Source organism: Squalius cephalus (assembly GCF_949319135.1).
Source record: "Squalius cephalus genome assembly, chromosome: 7".
NCBI classification, from domain to species: Eukaryota; Metazoa; Chordata; class Actinopteri; order Cypriniformes; family Leuciscidae; genus Squalius; species Squalius cephalus.
In genome coordinates this window covers 34,830,793-34,846,252 of record NC_137128.1, presented here as the reverse complement: position 1 = coordinate 34,846,252, position 15,460 = coordinate 34,830,793, and the positions used below count along the sequence as shown (strand labels likewise).

The 15,460-nt window shown below is 37.0% G+C and overlaps 2 protein-coding genes across 2 annotated transcripts; one reads left to right on the top strand and one right to left on the bottom strand.

The window, feature by feature from the left end:
* The first annotated feature begins 472 nt into the window (after positions 1-472).
* On the top strand, positions 473-6,738 carry tox4a (TOX high mobility group box family member 4 a). The gene is made up of 9 exons (XM_079875526.1): positions 473-1,417; positions 1,552-1,611; positions 2,069-2,371; positions 2,544-2,789; positions 2,875-3,225; positions 4,541-4,621; positions 4,707-5,453; positions 5,551-5,702; positions 5,804-6,738. Exons 1-9 carry the CDS (start codon positions 1,313-1,315, stop codon positions 5,859-5,861), a joined length of 2,103 nt encoding a protein of 700 aa, XP_079731652.1. The 5' UTR covers positions 473-1,312; the 3' UTR covers positions 5,862-6,738.
* Positions 6,739-9,597: 2,859 nt separating this feature from the next.
* On the bottom strand, positions 9,598-14,491 carry LOC307161063 (uncharacterized protein). Its single transcript, XM_079875531.1, has 4 exons — positions 14,094-14,491; positions 12,666-12,820; positions 11,783-11,870; positions 9,598-11,546 (listed from the first exon to the last, which is right to left on the bottom strand). Exons 1-4 carry the CDS (start codon positions 14,365-14,367, stop codon positions 10,675-10,677), a joined length of 1,389 nt encoding a protein of 462 aa, XP_079731657.1. The 5' UTR covers positions 14,368-14,491; the 3' UTR covers positions 9,598-10,674.
* Between the last annotated feature and the right edge of the window lie 969 nt (positions 14,492-15,460).

Sequence of the window (15,460 nt, the reverse complement as noted above, 5' to 3'; positions counted from 1 at the left end):
ACTAGTGTTAGAAAAACAGGAGAAAGCTGAATTGACTAATTAAAACATTCACAAGAAGAAAAAAAAAATATTTTGTTAGACATTTTCTTAGAGAAAATGAATGCATTGCACCCAGGGCCATGGTAACATAGAAACAGCAGCAGCTCAAACTAGAGTAGTTATATGATTACGAGTTTAATTTTTATTTAACCATTATGAAAGGGACTTGGAAAATGTAATTCATGATGGGGTTAAGCTAAAAAAAAAAAAAAAAGATTATCCTTTAGGGGGCACATGTGACCTCATATTCTCTTTTGAGATGCATTCAAACAACAAAGCCATTTTTTGTCTTATTGAAAACAGTAGTACACTTGTGAGAATTGGCTCTTGATGTAAAAATGTAAACTCCATTGCTTTAGTCTCTATGAAATCATTAAATAAGATTCCTTCATCTGTAATCATAAACGATTGTGATTGGTCCAGCTTGATCCTCGCTGAAAAACGTAACGGCTGCCATCTGACAATCAGCGGCGCTCTGGAAGAAAAAATGTGGTGGTTATCGAATTGGTAGTAGAGAGTGAAGGCTCAAAACAGAATAACTGTTATTTAAACTTAAGGTGTATTACCTACTACAGACAACGTGAGTCGCGTTAAGTATTTTCAGGAAAAAGGTTTCATTTTATGAGCTACAAATAAATCTATGATCGGAGTGCGATTAATGTGACTTGTGAATGCAAGCAGACAAACGTAACAGAGCACCGATCGAATCGGTCCATTTTTACACTGGCAGCAACTGTCTTTGCAGGACCAGCAACTCTAATACAAACTTTCTTAAATCAATTTGAATATATATTAAGAATATACAGTTCATTGTGTATGTAATGAGACGCTGGATATTACATATAGCAAATATACCAGACGTCTCTCCGCGAGGCCTGTGATATGAATGAAACCTCACGTTGGGTTTAACAGCAACACCTTTGTGAACTAGCACCACTTAGCTAGTTAACGTTAGCTGCTGCTTGCTGGCTGAATTGGTAAGCCTATTAATAAACGTTTTTAACTAATCTGGTACTACTTGCGGTGAGTGTGGGATCGTGTAATGAAGTTTACTGGCATTATTCAGCCGAGCAACACATACCATATACAATTGGACAATACCGAGAACAAGATGTTGTGTTTCTTGCTTCTTTTCTTTTAGAGAATAGTATTTTTTTTTTCTTAGATGACTTTTAATTTAAAAATTTTTGCTCTTGGCTTGTTACAAGATCAACCTCTTCTCTGATATCGAAAGACCCAATTTATCTATTTATTTAGTATTAATATTATCCTCATGGATCTGAATTTTTACTCGGATCTCTCTGACGGGACTGGTCAACATGTTGATTCTGAGTTTATGGAAAACTCGTCTTACAATGGATATGATTCAGTGAACAAGGTAAATCTGACTTTGTGTATTTAACATCTTTAGTTGAATATAAAACGTATATTTGTATTTAAAATTGCAGCGTGTCATGTAGTGTTTGTTTGATCAATATGTCTGCAGGTAAATAATACACCTCTGTTTATTAGTTTGCAGGTGCCAGTGAGTCATACCTGACCATCAGTGGACCTGGTCATCATTTTCTTGAGGTGCTGCTACTTTTGGTCACAATTAACTGGGTTAATTATATATATATATATATATATATATATATTTATTTATTTATATATATATTATATATATATATAATACATATGTATTTATTTATATTTATATATGTGTGTTTATGTGTTTATATGAAGAGTTCAGATGCAAAAGCCTCTAAGTGCCATCTGAAATTTTCTTCTTGAATGATAATTTTTATCAAGCTCATATATTTAAGTTCAGTAATTTCAATTAAATAGCAGTGAAAATGACCTATTAATTGTCATTTAAGTGAAACTACTGAACTTAAATATACAATCTTGATAAAAATGATCATTCTAGAAGAAAATTTCAGATGGCACTTAGAGACTTTTGCATCTGAACTCTTCATATATATATATATGTATGTGTGTATTTGTGTTTGTGTTATCATTTTATTTATGCATTTACTTTTGCTTGTAGAAAACATTCCATACACCCTGTCTGGGTGATGAAGAGTTTGAAATCCCAATCTCCTTGGATCCAGATTCTGCGCTCACCATAGAGGATGTGGAGGCCCATTTCGGAGAGTTGGCCGAACAGGCTGAGAGCTCAAGGGGTCCTGGAGTTGGAAATAGTCTTGCCAGTAATACTGTAGTTGGGGGGAATGATCCCTCTTTTGCCTCTGCTTTCATGAATCCGTCTTCTCAGGGCATAGAGCACCTGAGTTTGGGTGTGATTAACCAGCCGGGAGGAAGTGCACTACTGAGCTCAACTCTGGGTGTGGTAAGCTTTGTTGTTTTGTTTTTTCAGTGATCATTTATTTTCTTGCTTTCAGCTTGTTAGAATGGGCACTTGAATTGCTGTTAATGTAATTAGATCTTGAGTAAAGTATAGATTGGCACATCATATAATGATTTTTTTTGTCTTCTTGTTGTCTTGTTTTTTTTTTCTGTAGGATTTAGGCCATTCTGTTGGCTCCCATTTTAATAGTTCCTCCTCCATGACTATTGATGTTCCAATAAACGACATGAGCCACAGTCTCTTAGGACACAATCAGCTCACCACCATAGACCATTCAGATCTAAGTGCTCAGTTAGGGCTCAGCCTTGGTGGTGGAGCCAAGTCACCTGACCAACCACTGTCAACCACACCATCTCCTGCTGGGTCATTGCAGGATGAAGACATGGAGGACTTCAGACAAGTGAGTGCTTCAGTGATTTCAGTGATGATTGTGGCACATTTTCTTTCTTTTTCCATTTTGCAAGCTATCCCTATTTCCGTTACAGAAAACCATGCTGGTAGACTACTCCTCAGCCTCTGCGACGATCATACCGCACCTCCCCAACTTGACGGGTTCCACCCAGCTCTCTTCTGTTCCTCCATCTGTGGTGAGGAGGGTTGGCGGTAAGCCAGCCATGGTGCCTGTGACCACATTGGACACGGGAGCAACACTGGGAGGCAAAAAAGGAAAAAAGAAAAAAGATCCCAATGAACCACAGAAGCCAGTGTCAGCCTATGCTCTGTTCTTCAGAGACACCCAGGCAGCCATTAAGGGCCAGAACCCCAATGCCACATTCGGAGAGGTGTCCAAGATAGTGGCATCCATGTGGGACAGCCTGGGAGAAGAGCAAAAACAGGTGGAGTATAGTTCTTTGAAGACTGACAGTGTTTGCAAAAAGTGCAATGCAATTCAAATATGCACAACTATTCAAAGATTTGGGGGCTTTTTTTTTTTTTTTTTGCTTGTTTTTTATTAAATAAATTAATACTTTTATTTAACAAAGATGCATTGCATTCATCAAACTTGACAGTGAATCAATTAAAATGTTACAAAAGTTTTATATATATATATTTATATATTACACACACACAAAAACAGCATGCTGTTCTTTTGAATTTTCTATTCATTAAAGGGGTAATTCACCAAAAAATGAAAATTCTGCCATTTACTCACCCATATGTTGTTCCAAACCTGTATGAATTTCTTTCTTCTGTTGAACACAAAAGATGATCTTGAAGGTAACCAATCAGTTGATGTGCCCCATTGACTTTCATAGTATTGAAAGTGTTGTTTTCTTCCTACTATGGAAGTCAATGGCCACTGTAAACCGTTTGATTGCCAACATTCTTAAAAATATCTTATTGTGTTCAACAGAAGAAAGAAAATGCAGGTTTGGAACAACTTGAGGCTGAGTAAATGATGACAATTTTCATTTTTAGGTGAACTATTCCTTATAAGAATGAAAAAGTTATTGCGGTTTCTACAAAAATATTAAGCAGCACAACTGTTTTCAACATTCCATTGGTGGGATAAACAGATGGTCCCACCCCAAATTCACACCACTGGCTTATGCTGTATAAACTTAAGGTCAATTATTGTAATTGCAATTGTGCAAAAAGACTGAAAAGTCAGTAAAAATTCTGTAGACACACATTGTGCTGGAATTGCTTTAGATTTATAACAGTATTTCATAATTTGACAGTGGAGTTGCATTTTATTTTTCCAAATATTCTTTCAAAGTATTAAAATAATTAATAGAACTGTTACCGTGCGTTCACACCGCCACCGGCGAGAGAGTCAAAGTGGCTGGAAGTCATTCATTTTCAATGTGAGTTGGCGGCGAGCTCCGGCGAGGGCAGCGCGGCGCGTCTTGGACGACGAGAGTGGCGAGAAGAGTTGAAGTCAGGTCAACATTATGATAATAAGCTATGATGCGGTTCGGCAGCAACCAGTCGGAATGTAGAAGTCCTCCGCTTGAGAGGATTCCAGAGAACGCAGTCAATTAATTCGATCTACGTCAGAGCGTCCCCGAATCTTTCTACGGCATCTTTGGCAGGGGCAGCGGTGTGAACGCACAGTTAAGGAATTGAATCTGTAGGAATTGAATTGAATCGGTACATTTACATTCACATGCATTTTGTGTCATTTTGAATTTTTATGAACTTTTGCAGGTTTACAAGAGGAAAACCGAGGCAGCTAAGAAAGAGTATCTGAAAGCTTTAGCAGCCTACAGAGCAAATCAACTCTCAAGAGTGAGTGAATTGTTTCTAGTTCTTCTTTTGAGTTTTTTTATTTGCAGTCTTATTTTATACTTTCTTTCCTTTATTTCTCATCCAGCCATCTTCTGAGGTGGATGATAATGCTCCTTCCACTCCTCCCTCTGTCCCCTGTCCTGCACCCGTCATCCCTGCTCCTGCTGCCCCTGCCCCTGCCCCTGCCCGTCCACGCCTGACCCCCATCCCTGAGCAGAACACCATCACCAACATCTGTGCATCCAATATTATCCTCGACCTGCCTCAAGTCACCACCCGTTCCCGCACGGGTTCTCTACCCTTGGCCATCGGCCAGCCCCTGACCCCTAACCCCAGCCCGACACCCACTGTCACAAAAATCATCATCTCCAAGCAGATGCTGCAGGGAGGTTCTCAGCTCCACCAGATCCCCACGTCCATGGTGACGGTGATTCCGGCTGGAGTTCGAGCCGTGCATCCGGCCTCTGCTGGACGACAGCCTCCACCACTGCAGCAGATGCAGGGCACCCCACCTCCGCCACGCCTGCAGCAGATGGTACAAACCCAAGCCCCGCCGCCTCTTCAGGCCAAGCCCCGTGGAGGGGCAGGAAGTTCTATGGCCGTCACGGCTACGCCTCCACCGCCTCTTCAGATAAAGATTGTGCCCGCTTCAATACACTCTGACCTGTCCACGCCAATTATTGTTACTACAGCAACAAGTGCCAATTCTGTTATTTCCTCATCCACCATCTCAGCCTTAGCACATCCTGCCCCTGTTGAGGTGAAAGTGGAAGAGCCCAAAGAGGAGTTGACCACTGGGACGGATGAGGCTCTGACGGAGGAACCCGAAGAGGTTTGTTATATCTGGGCCTTAAGAGATCAAACACAAGTACACAGCAAAGTTATTCAGAGTGTAGCCTAACTCTGCTTGTTTTATCCTGCTTTTTCAGATGGAGATGGAGGTAAGTGTTGCTCCTGCGGTCTCCTCTTCCACTCCTCTTGTGAATCTCTGTGTCCGCGCTGGATGCACAAACCTGGCTGTGGACAGTCGAGACTGGGATAAGGAGTATTGCAGCAATGAATGTGTGGCCACACACTGCAGGTGTGTTTTTTTTGTTTTGTTTTTTGTAAGGTTTTTTTTTTTTTTTTTTTTGTACAGTCAGATTCCATTTACTAACCGTCCCTATTTTACTTTCTTAACAGGGATATTTTCATGGCCTGGTGTTCAATCAAGAGCCAGAACTCAGCCACTGTCAAATAAATGAAACGAAATCCTCCTGATTCTGGGTCTTAGCATGCCTGGATGTGTCTTTTATAATAACACAACAGAATTTTACTGGAATTACTAGTGAAAGTTTAGTGTTTTTGTTGTAAATATCTAAGGCATGAAAATGGCAGTGGAAAAATCACTCTATGAAAGGACAAATGATGTCTTTGTTACAACTGTTGATGAATATACTGCGAACATCATGTTTTGACATTTGTTTTCCTAGTTGAAACTGTCAGATATGGACATACAGTGAATATTGTTGTTGTTTTTTTGGACCTTTTATTGTTTCCACTCAGTTTTGGGCCAGTGGTTTATTTGTATTTTTGTATGTATGTTACTAGTTAATGTGTTAAAGTGAAACAAATCTGACCCATTGTATTATTTTCAAATGCAGTAATTTTGATTATAATGACAAATTTAAGAGTATTAGTGAACCTCAAACAGTAATGCAATCAGTCTGCAATTCTATTATATTTTCAGTTTTCTTGTGTTGTACTGACAGTGTCTTAGATCAGTTTTCACAAGTGCTCTTGTGTAAAATCTTTTTGCCTTAGTTATGGGGTTTTGCTGACTTTTTTAGATTGTGTTACAGAAATTACTCAAGTATTAATAAAAGGCAGCCAAAATGGACTAAGTTTCAGAATTCATTGCAAACGTAGCCTACCCATTTTAATGTGACACTCAAATGGTTGTCAGTGCACTACAAAAACTGCAGAGATCCCTGCTTTGCCCTGCTGGTAGAAACATAGGCTATATTATTTTATTATAGATGTCGACCAGTATGTAGACAATTTAGTTTGTAAGAATTTTGAATCTGAAAATCATAAATGTGACTGAATAGAGAGCACTTTTACAAGGCGCAAGCTTTAAATAAATAAAAAATCCATAACAACGGATGGCATTTCTTGGCCATGTCTAAGGATGCATTATATGACATTCACAAAATTTTCTTTCATTTATAAAGTACCCCCTGAGATTTTTTACTTTTTTTGTGTTTAAAATTTATTTTAATTTTTTTTTTATATATATCGTCGCTGTCCGATGAAAACCGCGTATGTCCATTTTGGCGATTTTGAGATTTTTCGACGGATAGAATGTCCAGGTTCATTTCCGTATACAGTATGCTTCGTGAAATCATGTCATCTGATTTTCACGTATATCCATTTGGTGTCAAAGCTGTCAATCACGCCGCGTATCTCCCGCCCTGTACGAGGCATCTCGCGGTCTAGCGTCTCTGGAAGCTCATGCATTGGATAACCGAATAACTCGAGGTAAAGTATCAGCAAACGTTTGTTTTTGACAACTGTTCAAATTTATTATATATTCGCAGTATATTCACAACTGTTATTTACCGGTAAATGGTCTAGACGAAGTAATCGTCACTGTTTATTGTGGAGATGTTAACGCACGGGTCTGGTAACTTAAGTAATACCTTTAAGGTAGTCTAATATTTTTCTGACTAATAAATTACTGACACAGTAAAGGGTAGATTTAAATAAAGAATAACGAATTTTAAATAAAGAAAAACAAAATTTAAATAAAGAAAAAAACTCAATTTAAAAAAAGAAAAAATGAAATTTAAATAAAGAAAAAACGGAATTTAAATAAAGAAAAATGACATTTAAATAAAGAAAAAACGAAAATTAAATTAAAAAAAACCCGAAATTTAAATAAAGAAAAACGAAATGAAGTTAAATTAAAAACGAGATTAATTTAGATTGATAACGGGTAAAAAGGCTAATAGCCTACATGTTGGGTCCGTGTACTTTTTTCGTTCATTCATTATTCTATTTAGGAATGAAAGATGAAATGTCTTGTTTTTTTGTTTAAAAGAAAAAAACAGATATTTTTTGTGCATAGCCTACTTTGTTATGATTTTAGTATTATGATTAATAAATGCACGCACAATTATCCATGAACTTGATTTGAAGCCTTTCAACTTGTGTGAGCAAAATGCAGAATTAAATGAATGTGCAGCAATTTGTACAAGTCTGTAGGTCTACTATACTGTTGAAAGTATGAAAAGTGAACAGCACGAGTAATAGGGGATGCACAATTTGAGACGGGTCAGACATGATTTTGACCACTTCATTAAGTTTTGTTGAAAGCCTTTCTTTAAAGTGAATTTCGTTTTGTATAAATTGTATCTTAATTTTAATCAATTTTTCATCAACCAATTGCCTGGAGTGGATTTAATAATAAAAAGCAAATATATAGCAGACAATATAATCATGGAGGCGCCCGCGCGGTCACTTGCGTTGCACGTTAACTGGAGCGCATTTCATCCTAACTTAACGAAACTTGTAGGCTATGCCTCACACAGACATGAGAAAGACATCAAATACACAAAGCTTGAAAAGTCTTTAAACGAAATAATTCAAAATGAAAAGAAAAAGGCTACTATCTGATTATGTATGATTATATGATCATAGCCTATTTTGTGAATTGTTCATTCCCAGTTGGCACACATTTTGCTGCCCTTACAAAAGTGCCGCTCTAGGCAATTGCCTAGTTCGCTTATATGGACGCTCCGGCCCTGGGGTCAGCAATGAGTGTATTGATTCATTGTCCCTTCATAGTTTGCAATAAACATTTAATAAACTGAGCGTATTTAATAAACTGAGAAGTAGGCTATTTAATAAACTGAGCGTAGCCTATTCATCTGTCAATATGAAACGCGACTTGGCCATTCTAATTAATGATCGGAAGAACGCGTATCGACCACCGTTACTGTAAAATATGCACGTATGTCCATTTAAACTCGATTTTGGTCAAATGTGGATTATATCATTACACTGGCAACAATATGGTTACATTTAAAGATGCTGTACCAAGTATGACAACGCTACGTTCAACTGCGTTTGAAATTACGGTGTTTTTTTCACTTCCTGAAAAGTAACCGTTTTGGACATACGTGAGTTTCATCGGGCAGCGACGATATATAATGAGCGACTACATAATTCATTTTCCTAACCGTGTTTTTGTCTTATCCAGAATCACTACGGTACACCTATAATAAGTGTTTATATTCAGACAATTTTAGACTGGTTCAGCGGAGTAGCCCAGTACCTGCATGACTCATCATAAACATAAACAGAGATAAGTAGTTCTGGTTACAGTGTTGTTCTGCAAGATTCATGCAGTTCTGTTTATTAACCACTAGAGCGCAAAAAGTTACGGACTGCAGCTTTAAATTAAACTTTTGATGATTTGATTATTTGCTTTCAACAACTCCCAAACCCCCTGAAGTCCCCCTTGCAACCCCATTTCGGGAAACCCTGATCTAGATCAGTTGTTGTGCAAGGTTACTTTTAAAGAAGGCTGAAAATATAAATTTGCCACAAAATGTTTAGAGGTTCTACAAAAGTATTTGTCCTTTCTAAGGCCCCCCAAAAAAGTTTTTATTGTCATCTCTTCTATAAAATACTCTCAAAGATTACTGCCCCAGGAGACATTTGCATCTCCCAGTCCATAAGAAAAACAAGGTTAGGTTGGAATCATTTTCAAATTCACTGGCATGTTTTTTTACATTGAATTGCTCAAACTTTTGTTATTGGACGTGTGGAATAGTTTGTATGTCTTCAGTAAAGTTTCTCAATTGACTGGAGCTGTTGGAGATCATTGTCCATACTAATCATTCTATTGAGGTATATTCTCCAGAGAGAATACATATATATATATATATATGCTTGAGCCTTTTAATAAAAACAACCCATTAAACAAATATATGAGGTTATTGTTTATTCAAAAAGAAACTATATAGGTTTGTCATAATGGTTATGAGGATGAGGAATGGTTAAAAACAAAAAGGATGTATAGCAAAAGCTAAGGTTGAAACCATTTCTTTTGTTTGCTGTAAACTCACAAATCATACTACAAATGTTACTACATGTTTTTAATATCAAACTAAAATCATGTGATTGACAGCATAACGTTTTTTTGTAAAAAAAAAAAGAGAAAAAAAAAAGATAAAGATTAAAAAAAAGCATGTTTATAAAACAATCTCTGATAAATGTTTGCTTGGTCCATACAAAGAGATCACATCAAATGTTAAAAAGTACAAGTAAAAGAAAGTGGAAATGGGAGCAATAGTCTGACAGCATTTTTTTTTTTTTTTAGCTTTTAAAGAAGCTTAAAAGTGAGCAAAGCGTGCTAAACAAGTAATGAACAACAAGACTAACGTATGTTGCTTTAAAAATTATTACAAGGACATATAAACCCCTGTGAATCCTGCAGCATTCAATTATCTCCAGTGTTCAACCACACACACGCACAAATCCTCTTGAATGAGTCCAGACAGGCATGTTAAAAAGGTCCAGATTGTTTAAAAAGTCATTTTTACAAATAAAAGAGTTTAAAAGCATCATACAAGTATGAAAGTATTTACAGCAAGCAATAATCAGTCAAGTCTGCTTGTGTTGGACTGCAGGACTGAACCCTCTAATGCCCTGGATATTTTACATTTAGTGGCATGAAACTACTGAAGAAAAAAAAAAATCTTGTTTTTCAAAGACGTGTATATGATTAGTACAGACGCAGTCAAGGGCAAAGACTACAACAGAAGAAAACTGTCCACAAACAATCCTAATCAACACGAGAAGAACATTTACAATGTGATATCAAGGAGAAAAAAAAAAAAAAATGAAACCTGAACACACAAAATGAGTCACCCCAATGTTCCTATATCCTGCCTGCTATTGTGCGTCTGACAACTCGGGTGCTAGATTTACCGGCTGGATCCAGTGGTTCCGATGCGAGGTAGAAATATGGCGTTTGGTTTAGGCCACACAAAACATTTATTCTGTTACTGAAGAGTTCGAAAGCTAACTGGCGCCGAATGATTGAGTCTGTGTTTCTCAAGGTTCTTGAGGATCCTAAAACCCTTCGAGCACAGGTTGCAAATGAAGGGCTTTTCACCAGAGTGAAAGCGCAGATGAGCCTTGAGATTGTTTTTGAGACGGAAGCCTTTCCTGCAGTGTGGGCAGACGTGAGGTCTCTCTCCAGTGTGGAAGCGCTCGTGCCTTCGCAAGCTTTTCCGCAGGGCAAATGTCTTTTTACACTTTCTGCAGGAATACGGCTTTTCGCCTGTATGAAAGCGCTCGTGACGCTTTAGGATCTTCTTGCGTTTGAACTTTTTGCCGCAGATCTTGCAGGCATGAGCGTGCCCTTGAGAGAGGACTCCCTGCAGGCGCCAAATCCCGTTCCCGCAGTCTTTAAAGCAGCACAGCCGACGTCCTGTATGGACACGCTGGTGGGCTCGCAGATCTTTGGGTGTAGAGAAGCATTTTTTGCTGGATCCATTCGCCCTTTGCGCACTTGACAGCATCAGTAGGTTCACAAGTTGCACAGAACAAGGCCGTAACAGTTTGCAATCGAAAGGCGTTTGGCTCAGCTGGAAACGCACCTTCTTTGCATTCAAAGCACTATTACCTGATGCCTGGCTGAGTTCAGTGTCCTCCGCTGGGGTTTTGCTGGATTGAGGAGGTTCTATGTGAGGTGACTTTTCAACAGACAGCGAAGAATTTACTTCCATAAGGCCATGGTCCCACTGGTTTATACTGTCAATGGAAAGGTCAGCACTGGGAATGTTACCTAGAACAGAGCTGAATGGATGAGACTCTGGATCTACTATAGAGTGTGAAGAAGTTTCCTCAAGAGCATCGAGTCCTTGAAGACCTAAGAGACCACAAAAAAGCATAAAAAGGAAGAAATTTGTTTTCATTCTCTAGTTATTTCAGATTTTTTGCAAAACTCTTCAAGTTTGTTTAATATTTTTGTAAATAAAACATTTACTTTTTTTGAGAATCAGTTTATTTCTGGATAGATTTGAAAGAAAAATTGCATTTTATATATTCAGCTTATGCAGTGAAATATACAGGATTATAAATCAAGCTGGTCTAGTTTCTTTATACCATTTTCCTGAATTGTCTCTGGTTTCTTCAAGTTATCTGTCCATGGGGTTTCATGAATTAAGCTGTCTCCTCTCCCCACTCCAATCTCCTGAAACACAGTAAACAATATATATGACTTGGTCAGTAAGGGAAAAGAAATAGAATTGTTGCAAATCTTTGATGCAGTAGCAGTATATTTCTTCTTCAGCATTTAAATTCACATTAATATCTATTTGTTCTCTAGGTCAGGGTTAGTAAGGGAACTGCAGGGGGTTTGTGAGTTAATGAAAAGCTTATAGTTAATTATACCCAAATTACCCAATATAAAATTAAAATAAATAAATGGGGTTTCAGGATAATTGGAATATAGCTGTGAGTGCGTACTTCAGATTGAAACACGGGCAGCTTGTAATCTTGTGTTTTCAGCATCTCGATTTACTTTATTTACACTGTCGCATAATTTCTAACATTTTTTTCATTTCCCCAGTACACTACCAAAATAAAAGCTTGAGGATTCGAAAAGTTAAATAGCTTAAGGGTTTGAACTTTGAAAGTGAATAAAACATTATTTTTTTTTTATGATTTATTTATAATTGTTTTATGATAAGACAAATACTACTATTGTAACTTATGGTGTAAAATAAATTAATTAGCAAATATCCATTTATTTCACAGTACAATCGCAATTTACAACAGTAATATAGTTATTTTTATAATTATAATTAAAATAATAATAATATTAAATTTGATTGGGTTCCAAAAAACACTAGTGTGAATGTGGACTGAGACTATCACAACTAACAAAGTGGTTTGTGTCAAGTTAAATAAAACACTAACTAAAAAAAAATATTTCATCAAAGTACATATTCTAGTTGAAAGAAATCTAAAAATCAGCGCCACCTACAGTTTCTTTGAAGATTGTGCATGGAAGGTCAACCATGCATTGCAAATCCACTTCTTCTGGAGACTCCTTGCAGAGACTTTCAGAGGGAGAAAGCCCCTCCTCTCCTTTGGAATCCTGAAGATAAATCCCGTCTTTCTCAGTGGACACACACAGATCTGAATGGGGTTTCGGGGTGGGAGAGAATACAATATATTACAATTTAAAAACGCTGTGTTCTGTGTCTATTACAGTGCTGCTAGTTTTCTTAGTGCACATTATTTGGGATCTTATGAGCATATTGTCCTTTTGAAAATAATTTTAACTTTTATGTCTGAAAGAAGCAGAAGTCTGAGAACCAGCTCAATTTTGCTTGGACATGTGAATAAACAACGTTCACAATAACAGGTTCATAAAATATTTTGATCAAATAGTGTAATATTATGATTAAAAGTTCTTAATTTATGAAAAGTCACAGGCACAACAAACTGCATTGTTTGCATTGGAACCAAGCAAGGTGGACTTCAACCCTGAAATATCAATCAGCACTACTGCTGCAACTACTTGTGGTAAACCATTTTAACATTTATTCCTCCTTACAACTAAATAGTATTTATTTTATGTTACTAGTTATTTTTACAATTCAACACAAAGTGTGCACAACTAACAGGCAAAAAAAAAAACTCAATGAAGGTGCTCAACACAACAAAAACCAAGGAAACGTTGGCACACACCACTTCCTTCCTTTTTTACTTTGTTATTTTTAACCAATCCAATAAATATTACCTTTTCAGTTTCATTAAATAACTATTCATTAGTTAGTAGTACTTATTCCAAATAACGACTTGTATCTATTGATTTAGTCGCTATTTGCTCATGTCTTTCAGTTTAGAGTACATCATCAGATCACGTATAGACTTAATAAATATAGACAATTAGACATAATTAAAAGATACAAGCGTGTGTTCAAGCGTATCTCTCTTGCAGTTTTTCTATGACAAATAATTTACTTCAAGCACTTCTCTTCATTGCTGTATGTTAATATTTAATATATCACTAGAAAAGCTATTGCAAATATATGTTCAATCGGTTATATGTTTGGTGTACAGTAAAGAGTTATTAGTAATTCGGTTTTAGTACTTTTATTTTATAGCCTAGTGAATTTTAACTAAATACGAAACACAACTGGAATAGAGACTAATAGCAAAGGCTGATGAAAGTATACTAGTATCTAATGGACTGAACTACAATATACTAGAGAGTATAAAAAATAAGTATCGGCGGTAACATAAAAACAAATAATAGTTCGTTTTTAAGCAATGTATATTAAAACGGCTTGCCATACGACAGCCTTCTTCCGGTTTACTCCTGTTGAATTCAACTAATGTGGAAGTAAAGCCAAGCTACATGCACACAGCTAGAGAAGTGGCTGTTGTTTACGCAAAAACATACCCTGATGGTTGGACAGCAGTGTCTCTCCCACTTGCACACCGACGCTACAAACCATCTTGTCCGAAAGATTAGTCAATGCACTTTCCATATGAGCCCTGATGTCAGGGACACGCACCAGATCGTCTTTGATCTGAGCTTCTCTGTCGACCGTGCAGCCATGGGAATCCAATGCGCGTCCTTCGAAAACTTTCGTTATCTCCACGACGGCCACCTTCAGTAACACCTCCATAACGGCCGCCACCTCTGCTTGAAACCTGGACACGGACTGGGACATTTTGCTCTCGGTCTGAACATGCAAAATATAAGTTATAATGCATAAACAAACGGATCGGTCGTGCAGTCGTTTGTGGTCACTATCCACATGGCTAAGATGGAAGTAATGGGCGTGTCTGCTGACATTCCATAATGACGTAGCACGTATTAACACGGGTGGCGCCAAATCCAGACGTCGCTTTTACATAGGAATGTTGATTATAAAAAAATGTTGTCATATGATGGTATGGATCATTTGGTTATTTATTCTAGAATATCTATTTTTTAAAGTTTGTATTTTGTTGAAATGCATGTTAAAACCATATTTAGCTCCACGGAATACTATGTGGCCAGAGTGACAATAAACCAAACAAGCCAATTTATTAAGCCTCTATATTTAGAGTTTAGTTGAATCGTAGATGGTTTTAATACATGGCACATTTCCCGAACCTTTTGACGTCCTGTGAATAAAGAGCCACATAGACTATCCTATGTTTTTGTTGTAAGGCCTATTTGATATTTTTGATAAACTAATAATAAAAAAAAAAATACTGTGGGCTTCATCAGAGACAATTTGGCTTCATTATATATAGTTGATCAAATTAAACACATCAAATGTGTGTACCCCATGTCAAAGGACTGTATCCACCAATTAAACTCATACAGAATTAATTATTTTATATACAAAACACATTAATACACAAACATAAAATTTAACAAAAAATAAAATAATTTAAATTGCATATTTTATCTTTTTTTTATAATTTTTATATAAAAAAATGACAAAATTACACGAATCAGGTATTTAAAGTCGTGATGAAACAGAAGTAGCTGCAGATTCTGTATTGTGATGTAGGCCTACATAAAAGTATAATGGATTATTGAAAAAAGAAAAATGCAGGGCAGGGCTGGGACTTGGTTCTATGGCTCAGTTATTATTGGATTTTATGATGTGGGCATTGCACCAAAAAATGGAGGCAGATGAACGCAAGCTTGCCGAGGTGGGGTTTAAGCGGACTAAATGATTGGAGTCCTGCATGTGTCAGAGAGAAGTTTTCACCCGAAGATCCAGTTATGACATTTTGTTTAAACATTACAAAGTCAAAAATAAATGA